The 24,551-nt window shown below is 33.7% G+C and overlaps 1 protein-coding gene and 1 long non-coding RNA gene across 7 annotated transcripts in view; one reads left to right on the forward strand and one right to left on the reverse strand.

Annotated features, from left to right (window-relative positions):
- Nucleotides 1-24,551, forward strand: part of LOC114804422 (uncharacterized) — an 84,138-nt gene that overhangs the window by 19,267 nt on the left and 40,320 nt on the right. The gene's annotated exons all lie outside the window — the stretch shown is intronic.
- LOC105216006 (uncharacterized) overlaps nt 7,922-24,551 on the reverse strand; it is a 69,394-nt gene continuing 52,764 nt past the window's right edge. For 4 of the 6 annotated variants that reach the window (XM_054230895.1, XM_054230897.1, XM_054230894.1 and 1 more), the window contains exons 10-13: nt 24,248-24,379; nt 13,090-13,184; nt 12,659-12,901; nt 7,922-12,442 (exon numbers count right to left, since the gene is read on the reverse strand). In XM_054230895.1, the coding sequence (XP_054086870.1) occupies nt 11,845-12,442; nt 12,659-12,901; nt 13,090-13,184; nt 24,248-24,379 (1,068 nt within the window). In that variant the 3' untranslated portion in view covers nt 7,922-11,844. Of the gene's footprint in view, nt 12,443-12,658; nt 12,902-13,089; nt 13,185-17,640; nt 18,499-24,247; nt 24,380-24,551 lie in introns of those variants that run through there. The other 2 variants (XM_054230899.1, XM_054230898.1) reach the window with 2 other exon arrangements.

Below are 24,551 nucleotides of genomic sequence, written 5' to 3' on the forward strand. Positions count from 1 at the left end.
TAACCAAACAAATTTCGTCAGTATGGGGACTGGTGTCCTTGAACGTTTCATTGAAAACATTAAAAAAAGTTTTTTTGCAACGGCTACGATTTTCTCAAAAAGGCCACTTTTCATCTGGTGAAATCTATTGAAAAATGAAATCTTTAAAATCGTTTAAAATCGAAACGAAAAAATGAAATCGTTCAAGGACACGGAAAATAAATTACGAACAATTCAAAAAAATAAATAAATCGGTTGAAAACTCTTTCGCCAATCCAAGTCACCGCAATGACGTTTTCGGAAAAACATGATTTCGCCTTCAAAATACATACAATGGTAGTCTTATGATAAAAACGACTTTACAACATTTAAATTTCCTATATTTTTATAATTTACCTATATTTTTAACAACACTGGGCAGTTTTCGCGATAAATTTTGAATGAAATGTTGGCATATTTGCATTGATATGCTTTTCCAGCTTCGTCGAATCTTTTCAAACAAATCGTCATTATTTTGAGTTTTTTACTTCTTAATACTTCGTTTAACAATTGCTGATAAGTTTTTAATTGTGTTGAGATCAGGAATTTGTGGAGGCCAGGCCAAAATAGTAATAATTTGCTCCGAAAATAAGTTCTCCACTAATCTTAAAGTGTGTTTTGGGTCATTGTAGTGCTGGAAAATGTAATGGACTGGCATATTCTCAAGGAAATATGGTTCCATTACATTCACCAGAATGTTTTATATTGATATTGATCCATTATCCGTTGAACATCACAATTGGGCCAATACAACGACAGGAAAATACTCCCCAAACGATAACAGATCTGCCACTGTGCTTTAATGTTTTCATAATGTACCTTAAGCTTAGGGCCATGTTTGGATGACGCCTTACATATGATATTCCATCGTATTGGAATAAATTTAACTCATATTCGTCACTCCAGAGAACTCTATTCCAGTATCGGGAATTTTTCTATACTCTACTTACCGCTTCTTAATATCTTTTTTTGCTATTATAGTTTATTTTTGGGCAATGCACCCTCGAAGTTCCGAGTCTTGTAAGTACCTTACATACACAAATTATCCTGTCTGCTGATAAAGTAGTTTTTCGAGGTCTAGGCTTTCCGGTAGGGAATTTATTGTTTTATTTTTATACAAATTAATAACTTCAAATACCTTTAGCAAGCAAACTTTTCTGCTGTGGTTTCTAATTATAAGGCCATCACTGTATGTACATATATAACCCCTTATAGGACTGTCGCCTTTGTGATTTATTTAAAGGACGATGTTTTAAAATGTTTTATGTTGGAATAATCTAGGTCTTGATTATTCATTCTGGCTACTGTTTAAATTTTCCCATTCTATATGTTGTTCAAAGGCTAATATCTAATATGTACTAATAAATGTTATCGATGGAAGCAATATTGTGATGAGTTATTTTTAGGGCTTTTATAGAGGTAATTCTTTTGCTTCGGGCCCCTAAAAGAAAAGAACCAATGTATTCAACCCTTTGGAGAAAAAAGAGTACCCTGGCATTGTTTTGATTCTTCCACGCTGGAAGCCCGGATATGAAGTTTGGGATTTAGATAGTTTTCAGTTCGACAATTCAAGTCTTACAGGGTGTCAATTGGTGCACGCAAGTGTACGTATATATATATCCATATTTGCATGGTGCTCATAACTGTGCTTCTCCAACTTTCTTTCGGGCATCAGGTGCCCTGCAGTGCGGTGAAGTGGCGATGAACTCATCAAATTGCAAAAGCAAATTTTTATTTTACTCCGCAAAATTTCAAATATCTTCTGCAGTTTCTGTGCGTTGAAGAGGTTCTACAGCAGCGTAACGGCAACAATAAAATACCTTATTATTATTTGTATCAGCGCTTTTTGGCGCTCTGCGATTTTTTATACATTCGCCATATGCGGATTTTGTTTACTGTTTACTGCCTGCTTTCCTGCGCGTAGCAATTATTCTTTGTCTTAAACAAACAAAAAAATATGCGCGCCTAACGGCCTCAACGCATTTAAGCCATATTAAATGTATTTTAGCGGGATTGTAACCAGATTTTTGATTTTTTATTTATTCAATCTTTTTGTTTTTTTTTTTTGTGCTCGGAATCTCGTTCGCATATTGCGGCTTGCTGGTGAAACACGCGTGTTTATATAAATAAATGCAGATACTTACAGTTATACGAGCGCGGGCACATACTTATGTAGTTACTTAGTATGTATATAGGTATGCCTCTGTGTATGTCTGAATGGCGTTGCATCTACTTAAGTATAACATTTAACTGGCGCAAGTGAGCAGCTCAGCCGAAAGTCAAACATTTCACACACCGTCAATATATATCAGGGTGTGTGTGTGTGTTTGTTGGTTTTTGAAGTTGTTCACTTGCCGAATTCGCGGTAATAAATTATTATAAAAACAACGTAGTCATCTTCAAATTGTCCACTCTGTGTGTGAGTTTTGTATGCACCCAACACTTGGCGTAAACAAATCTGTGCAACTTATTATTATTATTATTTGACTTTATTTTACCAGTTTACTGTTTTGGTTCGTTGCGAATTTTTAACAATTTCTTTTTATTTTTCGCATATTTGTACTTATATATATGTTTGTGTATACGCTCAGCACTGTGGTTGCAATATTTGGCTTTGTTGAAATTTATGTTTCCCATCGTATATATTTCTACATAAATTTATATTATTCATATAAAGTGTTTTGTTTTTGTTGTTGTAACATTTTTTTGGCAAGCATTTGATGGCGGCGACAGCATCTGTCTGCGTATTTTGAGTGTTGCACGCGTTGAGTGTGTTTGTATATATATTTTCAGTCGGCGGTCATTTGCATGCATTCTAAGAGCTGCTCCTTAATACCTTTTATTATGCAAATAAATTCGCTAGTTGTACACTTTTGTTGTTTTAATGCGTCTTTTACTACACTACGTCAGTGAATTTAGGGTTGTCTTGCACTTTTGGTGAATAGGAATACTGGTGTCTTGTATGAAAACTATTTTATTTATTTATGGCCACCGCCACCAAGCCTTTGAACTGCGAACGACTAATTAGTTTATACAGTTTTTGGCCTAGTTTCCAGCAGAAATTTATTTAAGCGTAAATATTATATATCATGGAGAGCTATTTTATACCTACTTTGACTCCATATAACTAAATTTTGAGATCTTGACTTCGCATGTTTGACACATTTCCTTTAATTTCTTCAGATGATTTCTTTTTCTGATCTTAACCAAGTAATTCCTCGTTACTAGAGCGGATATACTCGGAAGGGACTACCATAATTTGGTCAAAAAAATAACCTAGACCTCGATTTCAGTTATCGTTTCTTGGAAAATGTCCTTTATGATACCTTTATTCGTTATTTTATTTTCTCAAAAATGCAGTTCTATTGAAAAAAGTTCATAACCTCACTTAAAAATGTTTTAACTGCCAGTTCTACCAGTTTTGAGCAAAATTTCTTAATTCTTCCGAAATTTCCAAATTTGAATATAATTCCGAATTATGTAACTATGCCGTGTACCTAGTCTTTTTGTCCTTGAAACCAAATTTTAGCGCTTTTATTTGGCATCCTCTTCCGCCATTAAAAAATAACTAAAATACAAAATTATCTAATTGCAATTAAAATTTTGTTTAATTTTCGAAAAAGTAATCAAGTAACGACTACGCAATAATGAAAACACTTGATTGTCAGAATAATTATATCCTATTGTAGTAGTTTATGTTAATTATTTATAAATTGATAACCCAAAATTAACAAAGCAATATATACTGATTTTGTCAGCTAAATTGAGTGTGTATATGAATAAAATGTGTCAATTTAAACCTTAATTGCCTCAATTGATATTTTTTGATATATTAGATTGGCATACATATGTATATCTCTCTTTTTGTCTTTTGAATTTCGCGGCTATGTACTTTAAAATAGTGTTTTGGGGGATGGTACTCCATCACTTCGAACTGAGGAGGAATGGTTTCGACAATTCAGAGCGGATGAAAATAACACCATGGATAGGACAGCCGGCGGAAGACATGTGACGACGAATACCATCATGGAAAACATCGAATTAGACCCAGGAGATCGGAGTTAGTCACCAAACCATTTTAAACCATCTGCAGAAGGCTGGATACAAAGCTTGATCCTTGGGTGCCCCATGATTTGACGCAAAAAAAATTCTGGAATCAACGCCTGCGATATGCTGCTGAAACGGAATATTCTCGACCGATTTTTGAAGCAGATGGTGACTGGCGACGGAAAATGGATCACATACAACAATATCAAGCGAAAACGGTCGTGGTCGAAGGCCGGTCCTCCCAAAACTGCCAGGTATTCAGAGCTGTGTGTTTGGTGGGATTGGAAAAAATCATTCTCTATAAACTGTCCCAATATGGCCAGACGCTTAATTCTATAATCTACTGCGAACAACTGGACCGCTTGAAGCAGGCGATCGACCAGAAGCATCCAGAATTGGCCAACAGGAAGGGCGTTTTATCGCGTAGCGTTTTATCGCGTCTACCATATAGCTAGGACATATTGCCAAGTGATTAACACCTGTTCCTGTCCATGGCGAACGCCAAAAGAGGCTTGTCGAAAGTGGCTGTACAAGTTCTTCGAAATAGGAAGGGGAGCTTCTACGAGGGGGTATTATGAAGTTGTCTAGATGGAAACAGATTATTGAACGAAGCGGCTCATATTTGAACTAAAGATCACTGTAACACTATTTATAAAGCATTGAATAAAGAGCAAAAAAGTGGAAGGGAGATATTTGCCAACCTAATATTAATACTAAGTAGAAGGTATTCAAGGTTATTTTCAGATTTTTCAAAGTTTTCCAAAGTAGACAAAAATTTTGAAAATTTTAAATTTCCGTGAGTGATATCGTATAACTAACAGTTGGCTGAAGAACCCTATAGAATAGAGTACTTAACTTCAGTTCAACTGAACACCATGATAGGTAAAACTCCCAATTATCTATACTCCACTCTGACTTATATGTATGCATGTGTGTTTCCCGTTTGAAATACGTTTCGGCATAATAGCTACCGCGATCTTGTATCCCTCTCTCTTGGGCCTGCTGTTTCATGAAATTATTGATAACACCTAAATCCTATCACTATATACGATTCTGACAACCTCTACATCAATGACAAAATATTCACAATTTTTTATTTTATATCCTCCATCCGTCATAAATTTTGAAAAATGTAAATATTTTCCATTCCAAGCACCACCCTAATATGCCCTCATATCACTTAAACGAATACGATCTTTGTAAGTATTATGATGCGCCACTGTCAATTACAATTTAAAAAGGCTTTGAGTAATTAAATTTGACACATTCATTTCTTACGTTTTTTGTTTGTTTTTCGCTTTGTTTCGTCTCACTTGAATTAATGTTTAATTTTAGACATACTCATGACAATTTGCGTTCGCCGTGTGAATGGTTGCATTGTTATTTAATTATCCATTAATGCGATGGTTCATAACGTTTGTAATTGATTTTAGCGGCTCATAATGTGGGAGTTTATTAAGTTTCACCATCTTTGCGGAAAATTTATTACATTTCGATCAGTCAAAACATCTTAAGTGCTGAAGCATATTTTTGGAAGCTTTTTGGGAACTCAAAAAGTTCACAGTTTCAGATTTCAAAGCGGGGGCGCATCACTCTTTATTACATCGTTGATGGTCATTAAAGTTAAGTGAAATGTGTTATTGCGTACAAAATGATACTGAATAATAAAATAGATTAAGAAACGATTGAATATAAATACTTTAAAATTACTAAATGTTGCAATTGAAGGGTGTATTTGCTTAATTTCAAACAGGAATGTTTTATTTTATTTAGTGATTGAAATTTTATTTTAATTTGTTCATTATTATTTCATAATGTAGTTAATTGGGAATAAAAACGCGTTAAATTGATTAAATTAACTTAATTGTGCTATTAGGAGTATGCTTAGACATGTTATCAGTGGGTTTTCCAATATTCCAAATCAAGAGAAATAGATTGTATGCATCAAAATTCACATTATGAGAATTGAGTGTCGATTCGATTAAGGGGTTATACCATTGGAACTAATAAAAAATTAGACGATTTTCGTGAATTTTTTTAAAGAAACTACTTGATCGAATGTTTCGAAGTTTTTTTATTTAATTTTTATTATTTTGATATAATAAGGTATATTTCCAGCAATATTTTAAGATTTTTTTTTACAGAAGTATTGAAAATATTGACTATTTTTAACCAATTAAGTCAATCGGTCAATTTCTTGTTGAGTTATGATGTCAGTAACTTTGAAAAATGTCGTTTCGAAAAAAAAACGCGTTTAAAGTTTCGACTATAGCTGCTTATACCCTAGAGTGGTCGTACTTTAGAACGCTGCCATTGAAAAACTATTCATGGTGCGACCTTACCGCATTTGGAGGATATTTTTGAAAGTATAAACTATCGAATATAATGGTTGTTGGAAAAAGGATGCAATAGTGTCAAAATGCCTGCGACCTTACCTGAGCCATCACTAGGTTCATTTCTCCTAATTTCATGAATTGAGGAAATAAAAAAAATTGGACAACTTCAACTTGAGTTTCACTATATTATAATAAGAGCGGGAAATGAGTATCGGTGATATGTGCTAAGTCTTAGTAGGAACCATAAGAGTCTAGAGGGAATTAAGTATTTCTACAGTTTCTTTATTTTGCAGATATACTTAATAGATCCGGTCTTATCACCCATCAGTAGGCAATTTAGAATATCAATAAGAGTCATTGTCATCAAAAAATTTAAAATTTCTTTCCTATCTTCACATCTATCTTTTGGTACATTGTTTCCTGAAAGTTAATTAGTATTGTTATAACATTTTAGGCTCTATACCAGTGTCCTTGATTTTTGAGAAAAAAAAATATCTCCACTTTTTGGGTCTTATAAACAATAGTATTAGAGTCCAAATCATTATTTGATGCAATTTGATTTTATCACTCCAGATGTCATTATATTCAATCGTTTTCAGTATCTTCCTATAACTTACTTATAGAATTTTTGTACAGAAGTTTCAGGTCTACCTAAGGCTCTAATTCTAGTTATTTGATCTATAAATATAATAAAAACTTGCCTTTGGAAGTCTAGAGCTTGGCCTTTGGATTATTATTTGTGGTATCAATGACTGGAACCATTGAATGTAGAAGGCATTCGGTCGCCGCTTTTATATTGAATACTCTCTTTTTATTCATTATTTTGAATATAAGTGCTGACTCTTAGTATTTGTCGGATTCAAAAGCTCTCCTTTAACAATTTCATTATTTCTCAATAGTTTGGAACACCAGAGACTGCAAGTTTAAGAGTCATTGTAATGCTATCGTTTTATTTTCTGCTCGTTTGACGTATGGGGTTCGGTTGAATGTGATTTGTTCCTTTGTTTTGACTTTTTCTCCTGACATGTGGACTTTGAAGAGCTCTTACTAACCTAATAATAAATTCATAATGACTACAAAATCGAAATTTATGTTGAAAATACCTGCTCTATTGCTTCCAAAAATTTCTTAATTTAAACTCAAACCACATTCAATCATTCATTGAAAACACAAAACTTTGACATTTCATTGTATTTTTTTATTCAAAATAGAATCGCACTTTAACAAACGCTAAATGTACACATTTTTGTTATTACAATACGATTACATACATATATGGCTTTTAGTACCCATATACATACATACTCATACATATCATATGCAGCATTAGGCTAAAGTTACTTTTATTATTACAAATGTGTGTATATGTTTGTTTATACCAATGTGTATACCAATGTGTATACCAATGTGCAAATCTTTTTTAATTACACACCACATACATTTAATTCAATTATTTTATTTAGAATTAGATATTATTTTCTATTTGAAGTGTTTTTTTGTCCTATTAACAGTTATACTAGTGGAGTTGAACTCAATAATTCGCTAAGAGAAATTTGTTGCAAGTTTTGTCCAATAATTTGTGCATTTTCACTATTTCCATGTACATATACATATTTACATAACCTAACATATGCATGTGCTAGTTGCATTACATAACGGCACATTTATTTACATACACACATCATATATTGTATGCACAGTTGCAATTGAATATTTTCAGGATATTTTATAAATGCTGAGCTAATAAAAACAAACAACAATTAAACTACTAACCTCTAAAACCAAATGTGTGTAAATATGTCAAGGGAGTAATGCATGTGTCACCATATCGTGACTGTCATGTTTTTAGAAAAGTTTGTAAAATTCTAAATAAAATTCTAAATTTTTCGCTGAATTATTCTATTGTTATTTAGTTTATTGTATTGTAGAGTTTTGTTGTTATTTTTTTAATTATACAAAATTTTGGTAATTATTATCCGGTTTTTATTCGAAATGTTCATTTGTATGTATGTGAAGTTCCTAATGAAATTCTGTCATATATAGAAAAAGTTTGTTAGTATTTAGTTCTAAATTATTTTATTATAGTCATTATATATATATTTTAGATTGATATATATATTTATATTTTTGTTTTTAAACTATTTTTTAATTTTCCTAAATATTATTTAATATTTTTTTAATTTAATTCGTTAGAAAGTTTCTTTCAAAAACCACTTCAAAAATTCGCTATAAGTTAACTTTTTACGAGTATCATACATGTTAGTTGCTATGTTATTAGATTATGTTTAATTTAAATGTATGTGTATATTTGTAAGTTTAATGTACCGACTAATTTTTCATTAGATTTTTGGTTTTTCATAAAATATACATAAATATACATTTGCTTATAAGAAATATGCTTGAAGTAAGAAATTTAAATGGCTGATTTTTCGTAATATCAAAGTTAGTATAGTTCAAATAGGTCTAAAAAGTAATAATTCCAATATGTATGGACCATTTCCGAGTGTTGAGGCTGATATTTAAAATTCGCTTAAAGAATTTAAAGTATGAATAGATGATAAGTAAGAGCAAATATATATAAATATAGAGAGCAAAACTTTGGTTCTCGTAAAAGGCATTGGAAAGTAATATAATGCACAAGATAGCGCTTACCAACTACATACGTTTGCTGCTAGGAATAAAATTTCAGTTAAGATATTCAAGGGGATAGGTTTAGGGTTAAGTTAGGTTAGGTTCAATAGCTGTTCCTCATCAGGCGAAACACATTTAGACTATCGAGGACAATCCTTTGTGATGCCAAAAATTATGTATAGGTTTAAGATGTATATTAATTTTGCTTCCTTGAACGCGAGCGCTGTCAAAAACTAGTACTTTGATAGTAACATGTACTTTTTATCTACTAAAATTTTCATTTTGTTGAAAAAATTTCAAGTTAAAGTCGTTTTTTTGCTTTTTTTTCTCCCACTGATCCTAATAAATCTTCCTCGTTCTCCTCTACCACTATAATTTTTAATTGTCTAAGCTTCGAAAAAAGTTCTATTAAGTTGTTTAGGTCAAATGATAGCTGGCTTTGTTGGCAGGATCTTGAAAGGCTTCGCTTCTTATTTAATTTATTTGGTGATGTATTTTATGTTCTCAACTTAAATCACCATTCGTCTTGTTCTCGGCTACTTAGCTTTGTGAATAGACTATGTCTCTTAGATTCCCCTACATTTTCAAATTAAACCCGTTTAGGAGAAAGTTAAAACTTGTCTACTTATAATGAAACATTTAGTTCACTTTAATTATTTAATTGTTGTTATTATTGACTTACAACTGAATCAGTAGAGAACGTGACAAAAACCAAATTTAATAATCATAGTTCTCAGCTCTAACTTCAATTTTAACTAGACATCCTTTCATTTGAGTTTGATGCGATGCTATTATCTTAACTTTACTTTCCTTGTTATTCGTCGGTCAGAAATTTGAGAATTTTGATTTAATTTACTACCAGATTCCGGTAATAATTTCTTAAGTTTGACCGTATTAGTAGTTTGTTCATTTCTCTTCAGTAAGGTTTGCCATTTCAACATAGAAAGATATACGATCCAACAACGAGTCGAAATTATTAAAATTGTCTACCGAACATTTAGCACAGTGTAAAATGTGTCCGTGTCAGTGAGACAAAGAAGTGCCCATAGTGTCGTGAATATTGCTGCCGCTGTGACGTCGTTTTGGCGAATTTTGTGAAAAGATCTTGGCCTACATCCTTACAAGATCAAACTGACGCAAAAACTGAAGCCGCTTGACCACCAGAATCGTCGTATGTTTGTGAATTGGGCTGAGCAGCAATTTGAAAATGATCCGGATTTTCATCGAAAAATCATCTTTAGCGGTGAGGTTCATTTCTGGCCTCATCAATTAGCAAAATATGCGTTATTGGCAATCCACATGTACTCCATGATGCACCATTGCATCCCAAAAAAATATAATTTGTTGCGGTTTATAGGCCAGCGACGTCATTGGGCCGTACTTCTTCCGTGATGATCAAGACTGACACGTTACTCTGAATCGGTAACGCTATGGCCCGAATTGGATGATATGGACTTGGACAATATGTGGTTCCACAGGACGGCAACACAAGCCACACAGCGAATGTCACAATCGATCTCACGAAATGGCCCAGTCAATTGGCCGCCTAGGCCGTTTGATTTGACGCCGTTAGACCATCTCCTGTGACGTATAGGCCGATTTATGCTTGAAAACTGTCGAAATTTGGATTCAGCGTCAGGACTTCTGTTAGCGTGGTGGCCATGCAAAAGAAATCGAGTTCCATACAATCCACGAAATCCGAAACTGCTTTTGTGTTATTTATTGAAAACCCCTTGACAAACACATGGAGTTCGTTACTTAGTTTTTTTGAAGGAGCAAAAAAGTTTTAGATTCACCTCGCCTCGGTTCAACTGTTAAGGCCCAGTTTAAAAATCTGTAAACGACACGGCGCCATAAATTAATAAGGTACTAGTTATAGACAGCATTTTTAAGTTTCAGGAGTTCAACTTGTGGTCCACCGTTAAGTTTAACCTAAAATAATTCCGCTGTTTTTGAGGAAGGCTTGATAAAAGACTCTTGTTTTTCGAATATTTATATATAAACTATGAAGTAAAGCAGAGAAATTCTACGAAGATTAAAATTATTAGATGATGTCATTAAAATTTAAGAAATTATAAAACTTGGACGTCATTTCAATCTACTATTAAAACATATATGCGCATTGAAACACCATATACCATATATATTAATTATTTTGATAATTTAAAAACTTAATTCACTTTCTTTAATACAATTTAAATATTATTAAAAACACCTCAAAGTCTTCCAAACTTGGAACGGTGTAAACCTCTCACTTAAGTGAATTAAAACTTGCCTTAAAAGTAATCGTAAGCAACGGTGTTGCCTTCTTAATTGAACTTTAATGGATATTTTAGGTTAATAATACATATTTGATAATATTAAAGCCATGCAAAATGAAATTCTCGATCGATTTCCTGCACTAACTTAACCTCAAAATAATTGCACCGAATAAACGGGCGCCAATCAAGCGTTTAATAAACTAAATTATGTGTGATTTTATGCTATTATACTATCTACTTTATATATGTATATGTGTGTTGGTATTTCAGTGTGTGTGTGTCTGCACATCCGTGCGCTTAAAAGCTTTACCTAACCAAATGACTTCCTTATTGGTGTGCGTTTTTCACTCAAATTGTCGCTCCATAGCGCCCGTTTTGCTACTGCTACTGATGCTGTTGTTGCTGGGGCTGTGACTGTTGTTGCTGCTGCCAGCACATTCCCATAGTCGTTCGAGTGTGCTAATGCGTTTTTGTTGTTGTTGTTGTTGTTGCTGCTGCTGTACGCTCCCATGTGGATATGGTGGCGTGATTTTCGCTGAGTTACTTAAATGTCAATGTGATGTCATTATGATGACATCCGGCGCTGAATTTCTAATGTCTATGTAAGCTGTCGATTGACTTAGCTTTGGCTTGGCTTTTCCCTGAGCTGATGTTGCTGTCGTTATTGTTGTTGTTGCTGGCGCATTTGACCTACCACCCGCACCCGTACTATCCTTGGATGGCTGCATCGACAACTGTTGCTGTTGCTGTGCTGATTGTTGGCGTGATTGCTGATGCTGCTGTTGATGTTGCTGGTGTTGTTGCTGTTGCTGTGTATGTACATGCGCATGTTGATGATGATGATGGCACATCTCCGTTGGCGGCGGCATAGCCGGTGTTGGCGGTGTGGGCGGCAATGCATCCATGCGATGCATATGTGGCATTTTCGGTTTTGGTCCGGGATGGCGTTCGCGCATCTCAATGTATTCCTGCGCCTCGCGTATATTTAGTCCCGTTAGTTGGCCACCATGACCAACGTTTGCCTGCGAATGCGCGGGTGGGGGGTCATAGCCGAATGTGGAGAAACGTGAACGCGAATGTAGACTGGCCTTGTCCTTTAGGGAGCCCATCGAGTTCTGGTGCATCAGCGGTGTGGCGAAGAGCGATTCACTGCAAGCAGAAACATGAGAAGCGCTCATTGATTGCTAAACAAACACGGTGAACAAGTGTGGAAATATGCAAATGCTTGAGCTGTTATGCATATGAATATGCGTGAGCGTGTAGCTGTGTGTGTTTGTGTTGATGGAAATTTTCAATCGTTATGTCTTGTATATGTGTTATTGTTGTTATTATTGTTTGCTTTGTTCTTGTTTGTTGTTATCTTACCGCGTCTGACAGCCCATATCGCAGGCATTTGCCGCCAATGCTGCCTCCACCGTCGCCTCGGAGCTGTTGTCATCCACGCAGAAGCTCGTCTGCACCACAATGTCGTTGCGATGCCGCAGTATGCTGTGTTCGCGTTCCTTAAGATCGCTTTTGCTGCTGGCGCGCGACATGGGCACTACCTCGCGATAATAATGATTCGATGTGTCGTTAAGTATTTGCAACGATGTCTGCGAATGCTTCGGCCTGTGTGTGGTGTGGAGTGGAGTGGAGTGGTGTAAGGGAAGAGAAGAGAAGAAATGTGTCAGTTAGCCATGTACGCACTACAAATTGCATTACAATGCATTACATTGTGCGCGCAAGTAATTGCATATTACGAATTGCAAATAGCAAATAACTACACACACATACGTATGTATTTTAAACCAACTTACCTCACCATTGTGCTCGATAGATTCTCTCTTGAGCGCGCCTTCGAATTGCGCCCCAGCTCGTTCAGTTTGCTCTCCTTCGATTGACGTATGTGTTCCTGCAAATTCAATTCAAACCAAGGCAACTAAATATATGATGCTACTTCTTGTTGGTGGGAAAATTCAATTCAATTCAATTCTTTGCTTTTGCCCTTGCTTATGTTACATTAAATAACTGTAGTATGTAGAATGTACTCGACTCATTCGGTAACAATATTGTTAGTAGCATAAAGAGGACGGGGTTAATTTGAAAAGGTGAACCATTGCAAAACGCACTTACAAGTATATACATATATAAACATAAATACATATATTCGTTTTTATTGTATTTTAACGGTAAATACTCAAGAACATAATATTGGAAATATGAGTAAATACTATTCTGACTAAACATAGTTCAAGTACATATAGTATGTATGTATGATGAGTTTAAAAGAACTCAACAAACATGATTTTGTTTTATTTAATTTCATAAAAAATCTCTTTAAATTTGGACCTGATTTTGAAAGTATTATGATAAAACAATAACATTTATAAAGTTATAAGTATATAATTATTTATGAAAATAGATATGGATATATAATAATATTTACTATAATTTTCTTTATTAGAGTAAAAAAATAATTAGGAGTATAACTAAGCTTTATATATGCATATGTACGTATGTATATATTATATATTTCCGCCTAATATTAATAAATAAACAAATGTCAAAAATATTGAATTCAATTAGAAGAGAAATAAGCAATAGGGATCTTACAGAAAGAATCTTAGGGAAATAGTTTCGAAAACTATATTCGAGGGAAGATAAGCCTGGTTTCTGGTTTTACTCCAAGTATTTCTCTGTACATGTGTACATTAAATATGACAGAAATGCTTTTAATTTTAGATCACTCAATTTATTTAAAAAAAAAAAAATAATATTTCCAAACATATGGCAACACTTCTTCAAAATATTCTCGTCAGAAATCTTTTTTGAATCTGCTTAACTTGATATCCATATTGTAATATTTCATTATTTTCGATTTAATTTTTAGAATTTGAAATAAGTGGCAACATTCACAAAAATATTATCAACTTCAAGCCTACTTTCGTTTGTGAAACCAAATTTAATTCTTTTTTTAACTGATAAATTTTGTGAAGTACAGGTTTTAAAATAGGTGGCAGGTCTTCTCAAAATATCAACTTTTTTTTAAATGGGTTCAATTTGATTTTCATATTTTAATATATAATTTCTTTATTTAATTTAATTAAGTAAAAATTAAATAGGTGGAAATTTTTATAGAACCTTTTTTTCAAAACATAACAAAAATTAAAAAATAAATATTTGGTCTATAATGCTTTCTCCGCTTTTTCAGAGCTAATTAAGATGCGTATTATTTCTCTCTCTCTCTCTCTCTCTCTCTCTCTCTCTCTTGAAAACACTGTATCTAATCTTCTTTCATTATAGCAAGCAAAAAGTAATATGGAATTTATTTCCATAAAACAATATTTATTCCACACCAAAACTTTGTTCATATGCTGCCTTAGGGCTCTCTTTGAGCACTCCATTCACTAACGCATAATTGTTTTTGTTACATAACAAATGCAGGAGAACATAACCGATACAGAAAGCATTTTACATTTTGTTCTAATGTAATCCCATCGGCAACATGTGCTAGTTAAAATATTTGCAATAGAATTGCCAAAAGTTTATTCTAAAAAAATTTCCTGCAGAAATGCTCAACAAGTTGTATTGGCAAATTTACTATTTTGTAGTTTCCTTATATTTGAATATGTATACTATATGTACACATATTTATGCATTACAATAAACAAGTGTAGATGCAATTGTAATTCTTGATGTTTTCACTGTTCTAAAACACCAAAGCATAAGTTCAATGGAAAGTAGGTTGAAGAGTGTGAGAATCGATCAAATTGAATTTATTGTAGGAAAATCGAAATAGATAAGTTTGGAAAACTTGAAATTAGTAATATCTGATATTTCTTGAGTAATAGTTGATAAAATGGTTGCCATTAAAATTTGATCTTTTGTTCGATGAGAAGGTATGTGGGTTATTAACGCCTAACTATAACTCTGAGCTATTTTTAATAGTGCGATTCTGCGTCGATCAATACGACTTCTTGTGAATTGAGGTTTGTTGAAGTTCAAAAGCAAATTCAAGCTGCAATGCCCACAAGATTATCTTAGGTTTCACTTAAACAACAATTCTTTGTACTTCAAAGAAATTCATATGGAAGATATTTATGCTTTCTGGCAATGATCGTTATGAACGGAAAAAAGTTTAACCCTACCAGCATATCAATTATGTATTTACATATATTTGTTTTTTGGTATCGGAAATATATGAAATCGGTATAGAACATATACTCAAGATAATTTCTAGCTAGTATACTTGTCCTATTCATATGGGTTTGTTAGGGATAGAATTAGAAGAGAATGTAATAATAATGTTATTTGACACTAAATTTGGATACAATTTGTCATAACTTCCATATACCTCCACTATCTAGAATATTCCCTCTTTCGTTATCTGAGTCATTGTGTGATTCGTTTCATTATTTTTCTAAAATTATCTTGGTAATGGATCCATTATTCTCGAAGTTAGGCAATATGTTTTAAGGGGTAATATTGGTAAAAAAAAAATCGATTTTTTTTTTATTCTTTTGTCTTAAAGTATACGTTCTTAAGAATGTAATCTCCAATTTTTATAGAGATTTGAGCAGTATATGTGTAGTTATAGCGTTTTGCATCTTGCTTCGCTATACTAGACAAGAGTGTACTTGAAACTTTAAATGTGATTATCTGGAAAGTATGTTTTTCCGAAAACGTCGTTGTGGCATCTCGTGACATCGCCCAGGAGATGGGATTTAGTCACGAAACCATATTAAACCCTGTGCAGTAGGCTGTATACACAAAAAAGCTTGATGTTTTGGGTGCCGCATTATTTGACGCAAAATCACCTTCTGGACCGAATCAACGCCTGTGATAAGCTGCTGAAACGGAACGAACTCGACCCATTTTGGTGACTGGCGACGAAAAAATTGTGGTCGAAGGCCAGTGAATCGTCCCAAACAGTGGCCAAGCCGGGATTGACGGCCAGGATGGTTTTGCTGTGTGTTTGGTGGGATTGGAAGGGAATCATTCACTGCTCCCATATGGCCAGACGCTTAATTCTACCATCTATTGCGAACAACTGGACCGCTTGAAGCAGGAAGGGTGTAGTGTTCCACCAGGACAACGCCAGACCACACCTGTTCCTGTTCATGGCGAACGCCCTTGGTGGTGTAAAGTTGAACTCAAAAGAGGCTTGTAAAAAGGGACTGTCCGACTTCTTCGCAAATAAGGAGGGGCTTCTACGAGGGGGTATTATGAAGTTGCCGTCTGGATTAAAATAGATTATCGAACGAAACGGCGCAAAATCCGATCACTGAAACACTTTTTATAAAGCATTGAATAATGAGCAAAAAAACGGAAGGGACATAATTGCCAACCTAATATGTTCCTTAAAAAGTTCTTAAGAGTAGTCTTAACGTAACGTCTTTTTATGTTACAACATAGAAAAATTCCCGTAATTTATAACGAAATTAATTATTTTCTTGAAAAAGTTAAGCACTTCTTCTTTAATCTCTGCTCTTTACTATAAATATTTAATATCAATTATTGTGTGGGAATATAAGTACAGTTACCTACAATATATTATGAAATACATAAGAATATTTTATAATTAGTTAAAAATATATACTGAATATGTTGATATATTTGATTAAATATGACATTATATACACGTTTGCTATATATGAATATATAACTATATAAATATTAAAAGTTTTTAGTATAAAAATACTGGTTTTTGTAGTTTTTTTTTGTTAATTGCGTAGTGTAAAAAAAGTGTAACTGTAAATTGTAACTTTTGTTAAAAGGGAGAAAAAAGTTAATAAAAAATTATACACAATAAATATTAGTAATTACATACATACATACATACATAAATGCCAGTTTGTATGCATAGAAAATAAACGCTTAATTGCATGTAATTGAATAAACAAAGTTGTTAGTCAGTGCGTATAAGTAACTTGTTTAGTGTATGCGTCGCTGCGCCAGCTGAGCTCATCGCGCCCTACTGCATAACTGTTAGCAATGAAAAGGCAGTTGTTGTTTGGTGTGGTATTTTCCGTTATGAAATACGTTGAATTACTTTATTTAATTAATTAAATTATTATTTTTTTTTTTGCATTTTTATTTTATTTTATTTATTAATATTTATTTTGCTTTAATTTCTAGAGCTTTTTATTTTGTAAATTCTAATTTTTTCTTAGACGCAAATATTTTTGATCGCAATTTTTTTACTGTTAGATTTCGCTGCTAAACGGCTTACAAATCGAGAGCTTATTTTATTATTATTATTTTTTTAATTTTCAATTTTTTTTTTAATTTTTAAAATTTTTAATTTTTATATTTTTTCAAATTTTAAATTTTTTAATTAAAATTTTTTTAAATTTTTTAAAGTTTTTTTTTTTATTTTATTTGCTTAATTTTTTCGATATTTTTCGAATTTTTTAGCAGTACGTATTCCTAAATTCTCCATAAATTTTTTGTTGCTCACGCACAGAACACTTATTTTGCGCTTGATTTGTCGTGTCGGCTCAGTTGGTGGCAGTTGTCGGTGATGATTTAGAGGAAGTAATTGAATCTGTTGAAACCGGTGTCACATCATAACCATAGCTATTGGCCACGACTTCGGGTGGATAGGCGCCACCGCCGCCGCCACAGCCGCCTAACGGATATTCCCTGCCATTTCGATTAGTTACAATAACGAATTCGTCGTCGTTGAAATTGACGACGTTCGGATGGTAAGTGTATGCGGAACAGGAACCATTTGCGTTATCACAATTCAAGCCATGCATATATAAATTATCATTGCCATCCTGCTTGCGGGGTGTATAGGCGCCACCGCCACCGGCAATGCCTCTATGATTGCCGTAGTGACTATTCAAGGCGCTACCACAAGCACTGCCACTGCCGCTGCCGCCGGCGCTGTCACCGCTATTGCTGCTGTCGCCATTACTTTGGCTATGGCAGGAGATCTGTCTTTGACCGTTACAATTGCCATTGTCAGCGTCGAGTTGTTGGCTGCCGTCGTCGTGTGGGTGTGGCTGTGTCGTTTGACTTTGCTGCAACATATAGGCTTCGTGTTGCTGTTGTAGCTGGTATTGCTGCTGTAGCTGTTGTTGTTGTTGTTGTTGCTGCAATTGCCAATTCTGCTCGGACATATAATCATTTTGCAAGCCAACAAATATCGCCGTCTTGGGTGCATCCCAGATGAACGAATCGATGTGATAAATATCGCTGGCATGCGGCAGCGCTATCTCCTGCGGATAAAGCAGAGCACAAAGAGAACAGAACAGAGAGCACAGTCGAGAGAGACGTGAGACGTGTGATAAGTGAGAGTGTGCGTACAGACAGTACATGGTTGGTTTGGTTGGTCACACATCAATAACAACAACAACAACACACACAATTTAACATGAGCCGGTGGGGGTGTGGGGCGTGTAGGAACAGCAGGAGGAGCAACAAAAGGAAATTTATTATAATACTTGGGTACTTAGGCGCACTATAGGCAGATACATACATACATTGACATACATATGTATGTATATAGACATATATACATATATATATATACACATATGTATGTATGTATATATGTACATGTCTCTATATGCAAAATGCATATTATTTCTCTATTGTATAATGTGAATTGTTAGTGAATTTATACGTCTATTCTAGTTAGTTAAGGAATTTATGCATGTGTCTCTTTGTCTCTATATGTCTATATGTATGTGTATATGTATGTGTGCTGCGTAGGCAGTAAAAAAGTAAGGCAAACAAAGTAGAAAAAAGTAGAAAAAATATGAATAAAAAGGTTTCCATAGCAATGCATGTAGGAGGAGGATCACTTTCACAGAGGTGACTTCAATTGTGCTACGCGCTCTACTGCATGTTCATGCGTGCGTGCGTACGTGCATTTGCTGTCATATGAGTGAAGTGGAGAGTGGGTGGTTGGGTGGTTGGCTACAAGATAATGCTACACTGAGGATGTCGCACACGCGTCTTTCGCATTTAACTACACATCATCATGTAAATAGCATAAGTTATGACAACACATTCATTAGTGTGCGTGATGAGAAAAAATTGCCTGACAATGTTGCAGAGAATTAATGAAAATTGCGTATTTAAAGCAGCTACGTAACATAAATACAGGCGTACATACATACATACATACATACATACATAGACATAATAAGTAACACAATCTCTGTGTGTGAGAAGAAAGCGCAGTGAATGGTAGTGAAATGACACAGCAGCGGGTGGCAGTAAGGAGTCTAAGCTACAGTAACTAATGGCATTAGTTAACAAACACTCATGACTATCCGCACAGCCAAGTAAAAACACATACAAACACACTCATATGCATGTTAGCTTGACAGCCCAGTCGCTTAGTCAGTGGCTAACTCGTGTGTTTGTAGCAGAGGCCCCGCAGCAGCAGCAGCAGCAGCCAATGACTGACAGTCAAGCGCTGGCGCTGGCGCTTCACATGTGTGAAATAATAAAAAGTTATCCATTTACGTACGCTAGTGAATGGTTTGTCCTTTTCATGTCAGCACCTGACATGTTGTCAGGGGAACAACGGTACATCCCACACGCATGCAGTCAAATTGTTGCTTCGCAGCTATATACGTGTGTATGTGTGTGTGCAGTTGAGCGGGAATTTCCACGCTTTATTTTGATTTAATTTCAGTGCTAGTCGAGCTGAGTCGACTCGAGTCATGTGCTTGTTTGATTTGTGTCAGCTCTGATTTTTGGAAATCAAGAAAATTGCTTTCCTCTTAAGACTCGCAATGCACGGTACTCATTTTAGTTGAAGATAGTGGCGCTAAGTTAGGTTAAGTTGAAGCATTGGATATTTTGTGAACCATGATTTTTGAGCAAGAAATTCATTTTTGTTAAAATTGAAACCGGAAATTGAGTAATGGCATGATGACACTATTCAGTAAAATTCTCTTTTTCTCTGAGTATAGAATAAAATAATTTTTTTCGAGAGATTTAGTGATAAGATAAAAGGAAAGTTGTCCTCCAAAAACGAATATTTGACTTTGAATTTCAATATTGAGCTTAGAGTTTATAACTACCACATCCATTTCTATTCCTCTTTCAAAATACTTCTCAACCAATTTCAACTAAAATTTTTAATTTAATTTTGATTATATAAGCTGTTTTCGATTCGCCAGGCATTTGAGAGTAGCCAATCGCCGAAACTATACCAACTGTTCAAATAATTTGGCAATACTTGCATTGCAACCTTGCGCTAACATGTCTTACGGCACGTGTATGGGCTCTCTCTACTCTCCTTTGTGGAGAAATACTTTAACCCATGTGATAAGACATTATTTTACTTTCTTAGTTTTGAGTTGCCCTTTCTTTAAACAAATATAATTTCTTTGATGTAAAAATCAATAAGAACTATTTTTATTGAAATTTTTGAGTTCACAATATTAAAATTGGTCATAAATGTGTGAAACAAAACTTGGTAGCATATGAGAGTGAGTTTATACCACTTTATTGAGGTATCCGCATACTCTCTTGTATCGAATTTATTTCGATATCTGTGTTGTTACTTTTCCATGTATATTTTTTTACAAGCAGCGCTTTAAGATAACGAGTGGAGAATGGCGAATAGCTATCCTGCGGACCTGACCTTTAAGTATATTTGGAAGACAATAACGAAACTGCCTAATTCCCATATAATGTCGTGGAAAGCTCTGTTTCAAGCTTCAAGAAATATGATGAAATATACACACATCACATATAGCCTACCAATATTTAGTATATTTGTTCCGAATATGGATCAAATAGTTTCTTGCTTTCTCTTAGTTTACGTTTAAATTTTGTATAAGACAGCCTAAATATTTAATTAGTATCCAAGTTATCGTTGTTGTAAATTAAGTAATGGAAGCTCTTAAATTGCCAAACGTTCATAAACAAACGATATTTCAGACAGATTGATTTGTATGTATTAAATTGTTCACGTACTTCCGTCTTCAAATTAAATAACCTAGGTAAATTAAAGCCCTAGCTTCGCAAACAATACTAATACTTTACAAATCTCTTATTACATTTGATCTAATATATGATGGGGATGAATGGGTAATGGTGAAACGAACAAACGACTGACATGCTATGAAAGGCACGGTTAAAATTGCTGAGCAGATTATAGCTTGTCTATCAACCAATTAAGGATTTACATGGATTTTACGGTTTCAAAAAATATGTCAAGTCGATCCGAGTAATAGTTTTGGACAAACAGTCTGAAGAAGTCGCGTGCTCTGCGTGTAGGTTTCATTGTGACTTATAACTTTGAACGCGTTATTCTTAGAGAATGGTTTCTATGTTGAGAACGATTCGATTGTCAAGATTATTCGAGAACTACTTAACCGATTTTGATGAGATTTCAGACAGTTTTTCGTTATACAAATTACAAGGGCTTGAACAAAATATTTTTTACTTAAACATTAAAAAAATTCTTGAAATTTTAGCCACTTTTTTTTCGTATTTACAGTCTTAATTAAAAACATATTTTTTTATCATCACTTCATACGATCCTGCTGAGAATTATACTGTCAACGCGGCCGTACCTTTTCCCTAGAGCTCGCTGGAAATGCCGTCACAATGACAGAATTTTTTCATTTTTTTCTTCAAAGATTTCAGTAATCCCTCATTAAATATGTGTCTTTAAGACAATATTTTATTTCCTATATAAAAAAAGGTTTTAAACAGGCTTTTTTCTCGGTTGAAACCGATGTCACCCCTGGAACCCATGAACAATGAAAGTCGAAACCACCCTCCAAATATTTCAGCACAAATTAGAAATATTTTATGGTTTCTTCACTCGGATACACTTTTATATCAATATAACTTTAGATAATTCTATTCGCAATGCATTAAGGTTTAAAGTTACGTTCATGAAAACGAAATGTAAGAGAAAGACACTCGCATTATATATACTGTAGCCGCCCCAAAACTAAAATAATAAACATATTTTAAGCAACTGAAATATGAAATATGAAAATGAAAACAGATATATATCATAGCTTGTGGCTTGTGGCATATAGTTATAACATAAATTTCGCAATTTTTTCAAGGCCAATGCTTTTAAGGGCCATTCCATTCAATGCTAAAGTGGAAGATGTATTTGCTTATTTGTATGTATGTATATATGTGAGTGTGCTGTGCCCACTCTTTATGTCGCATTGTATGCTTGCGAGAAGCCTTAGGGTGTTTTTCTATGCTGTAAATACGATTTTGCACTTGTACGAGTACGATTATGTAAATATATATGTATGTATGTTTAAAGTAATGGTGGAGGCTGTAACACCACAACAAAACTTAAAAAAGAAGTAGCTTTTTAAGTGCCAAGCGAGTAGGCAAGCGTGTTTTTTTTCGCGCGCTAATGCCAGTGTTGCATGATTGTAAGGGGCGTAAATGCTATTTTTATATATTTTTTATTAAATTCAATTTCAATGGCTAAAGGCACTTTAAAATAAATGCAAAGCGTTGTTAATGGACAGTCATAAATTGTTCACACCAAAAATCTGTTGAAAGAAATATGTTTGTGTGTATGTATGATTGCGCCTGAAGGCTTGCAGTTGCATTATTTGTGTGCTTTTTACAACAACATGTGTGTGTATTTGTGGCATGTTTGTTCTAGGCGAAAATTATTGAGTTAAAATGCGTAGTACAGATTTTCGAAAATTTCACTAATTTTTTAACTTAATTTTAGCTTCAGATTTCAATATATTTTTTTTTTAATTTTCAAATTTATTTTATTTTTTTCTCTTTTTTATTTTAAGCTACTGTGTAACAAACGTGCAGATAATGTTTTAAAAAGTGTTAGAAAAAAAAAATGATTTTCAAAATTACATTTTACTTAATTTCATGCACGACTCTTTACTTCATCTTATTTACAATTTATCTTACTAAAAGTATGACTTAACTACTGCAAAGTACAGACTATTTAATAATTACTTGCTACACTAAATTTGCTACTAGCGTATGCATGGTGTGTTTGGTGAGTTGGCAACACTGTTGCCTTTAGTTTTTTATTTCATTTATTTAATGCTAAATTCACTTATTTAATTATTGGAGCTGAAGTATGATTGCTAAGCGTTCACTAGTCATATAAAAATATAAGTGCATACAGGGTGCGCCATCTAGTAGGTCGATATGTAAACAGTGAGATACTTTAACTTAACCCCTGGAGTTGGTTAGACTGGTTTTTTAAATACCAAAACAATTTTTTTTGAGATACTGAGTCATAAAAAATAATTTTTGCGTTATTCGAACTTAACTTCGAAAATTCGAAATTCGAATCGAATATAGAGCCAAACTAATTTTTTCGCGAGATTGAGTCATAAATAAAAAATAATAATTTCTACGTTATTCGAACTTAATTTCGAAAATTCGAAATCGAGCTTGTTGTTGACCAAACAATTTTTTTCGAGAGATTGAGTCATACATAACAAAATACAATGTCTGCGTTTTTCGAACTTAACTTCGAAAATCGAAATATTGTCCTTCAAATTTCGAAAATAGGTTTATTGAAGAACATTGTTATTAATTATTGGTTATAGTTACTAAAAACTCAAATACATGGTTATAACCAACATTTTTCGGTTAAGTTTATAGGACACATGCCATAAGAGATCTTCGAAAAAAATTCAAATTTTATAATGAATGAAAATAATCCGCAAATTTTCGTATTTCTGAAACACTACTAAATTATTAAATCTATGTTCTACATCATTCCTTCATTAGAAAATGATCATTTCAATCCAAGTTGGTCATTATATATATTAGAGTATACACTAGATGTTCGAAAAATTAATTGAAAATCCGAAAAAAATTCATTATTCGAGGTAGTAATTTAAATAATATTCTATAGAGCTGAGTTATATTAAAATATCTCAAATATGACTTCAAATACCTTTTAATCTTTTGTTTCAACCATATGGCGCACCCTGTACGTAACTATTTATGTACATAATATATCCTTACACTTACCCGTATAATTTTCTGATCGTGCATTATCTTGCGTATGCAATTCACTAGGAATGTCGTAATCATGCCACCCAAGATTAGGCCGAAGACAATCATAATAATGAGTATATGTTCCGATCCCTCCTTCTCTTCTTTCTATTAATAAATATAGGAAAAGAAAATATTGAAAATTAGTATATTTAAGAAAAGGGACGTAAAGTGAATTATTATGAAGTGATTTGTAAGTGTTTAAAGTCGTCGTAGTACAGTTTGTATACACTATAAAGCGAAGCTCTAGGTTGCTAATAATCACTGAGTTGGAAAGATG

The sequence above is a fragment of the Zeugodacus cucurbitae genome, chromosome 5 (genome assembly GCF_028554725.1).
Source record: "Zeugodacus cucurbitae isolate PBARC_wt_2022May chromosome 5, idZeuCucr1.2, whole genome shotgun sequence".
In the NCBI taxonomy this organism is placed as follows: Eukaryota; Metazoa; Arthropoda; class Insecta; order Diptera; family Tephritidae; genus Zeugodacus; species Zeugodacus cucurbitae.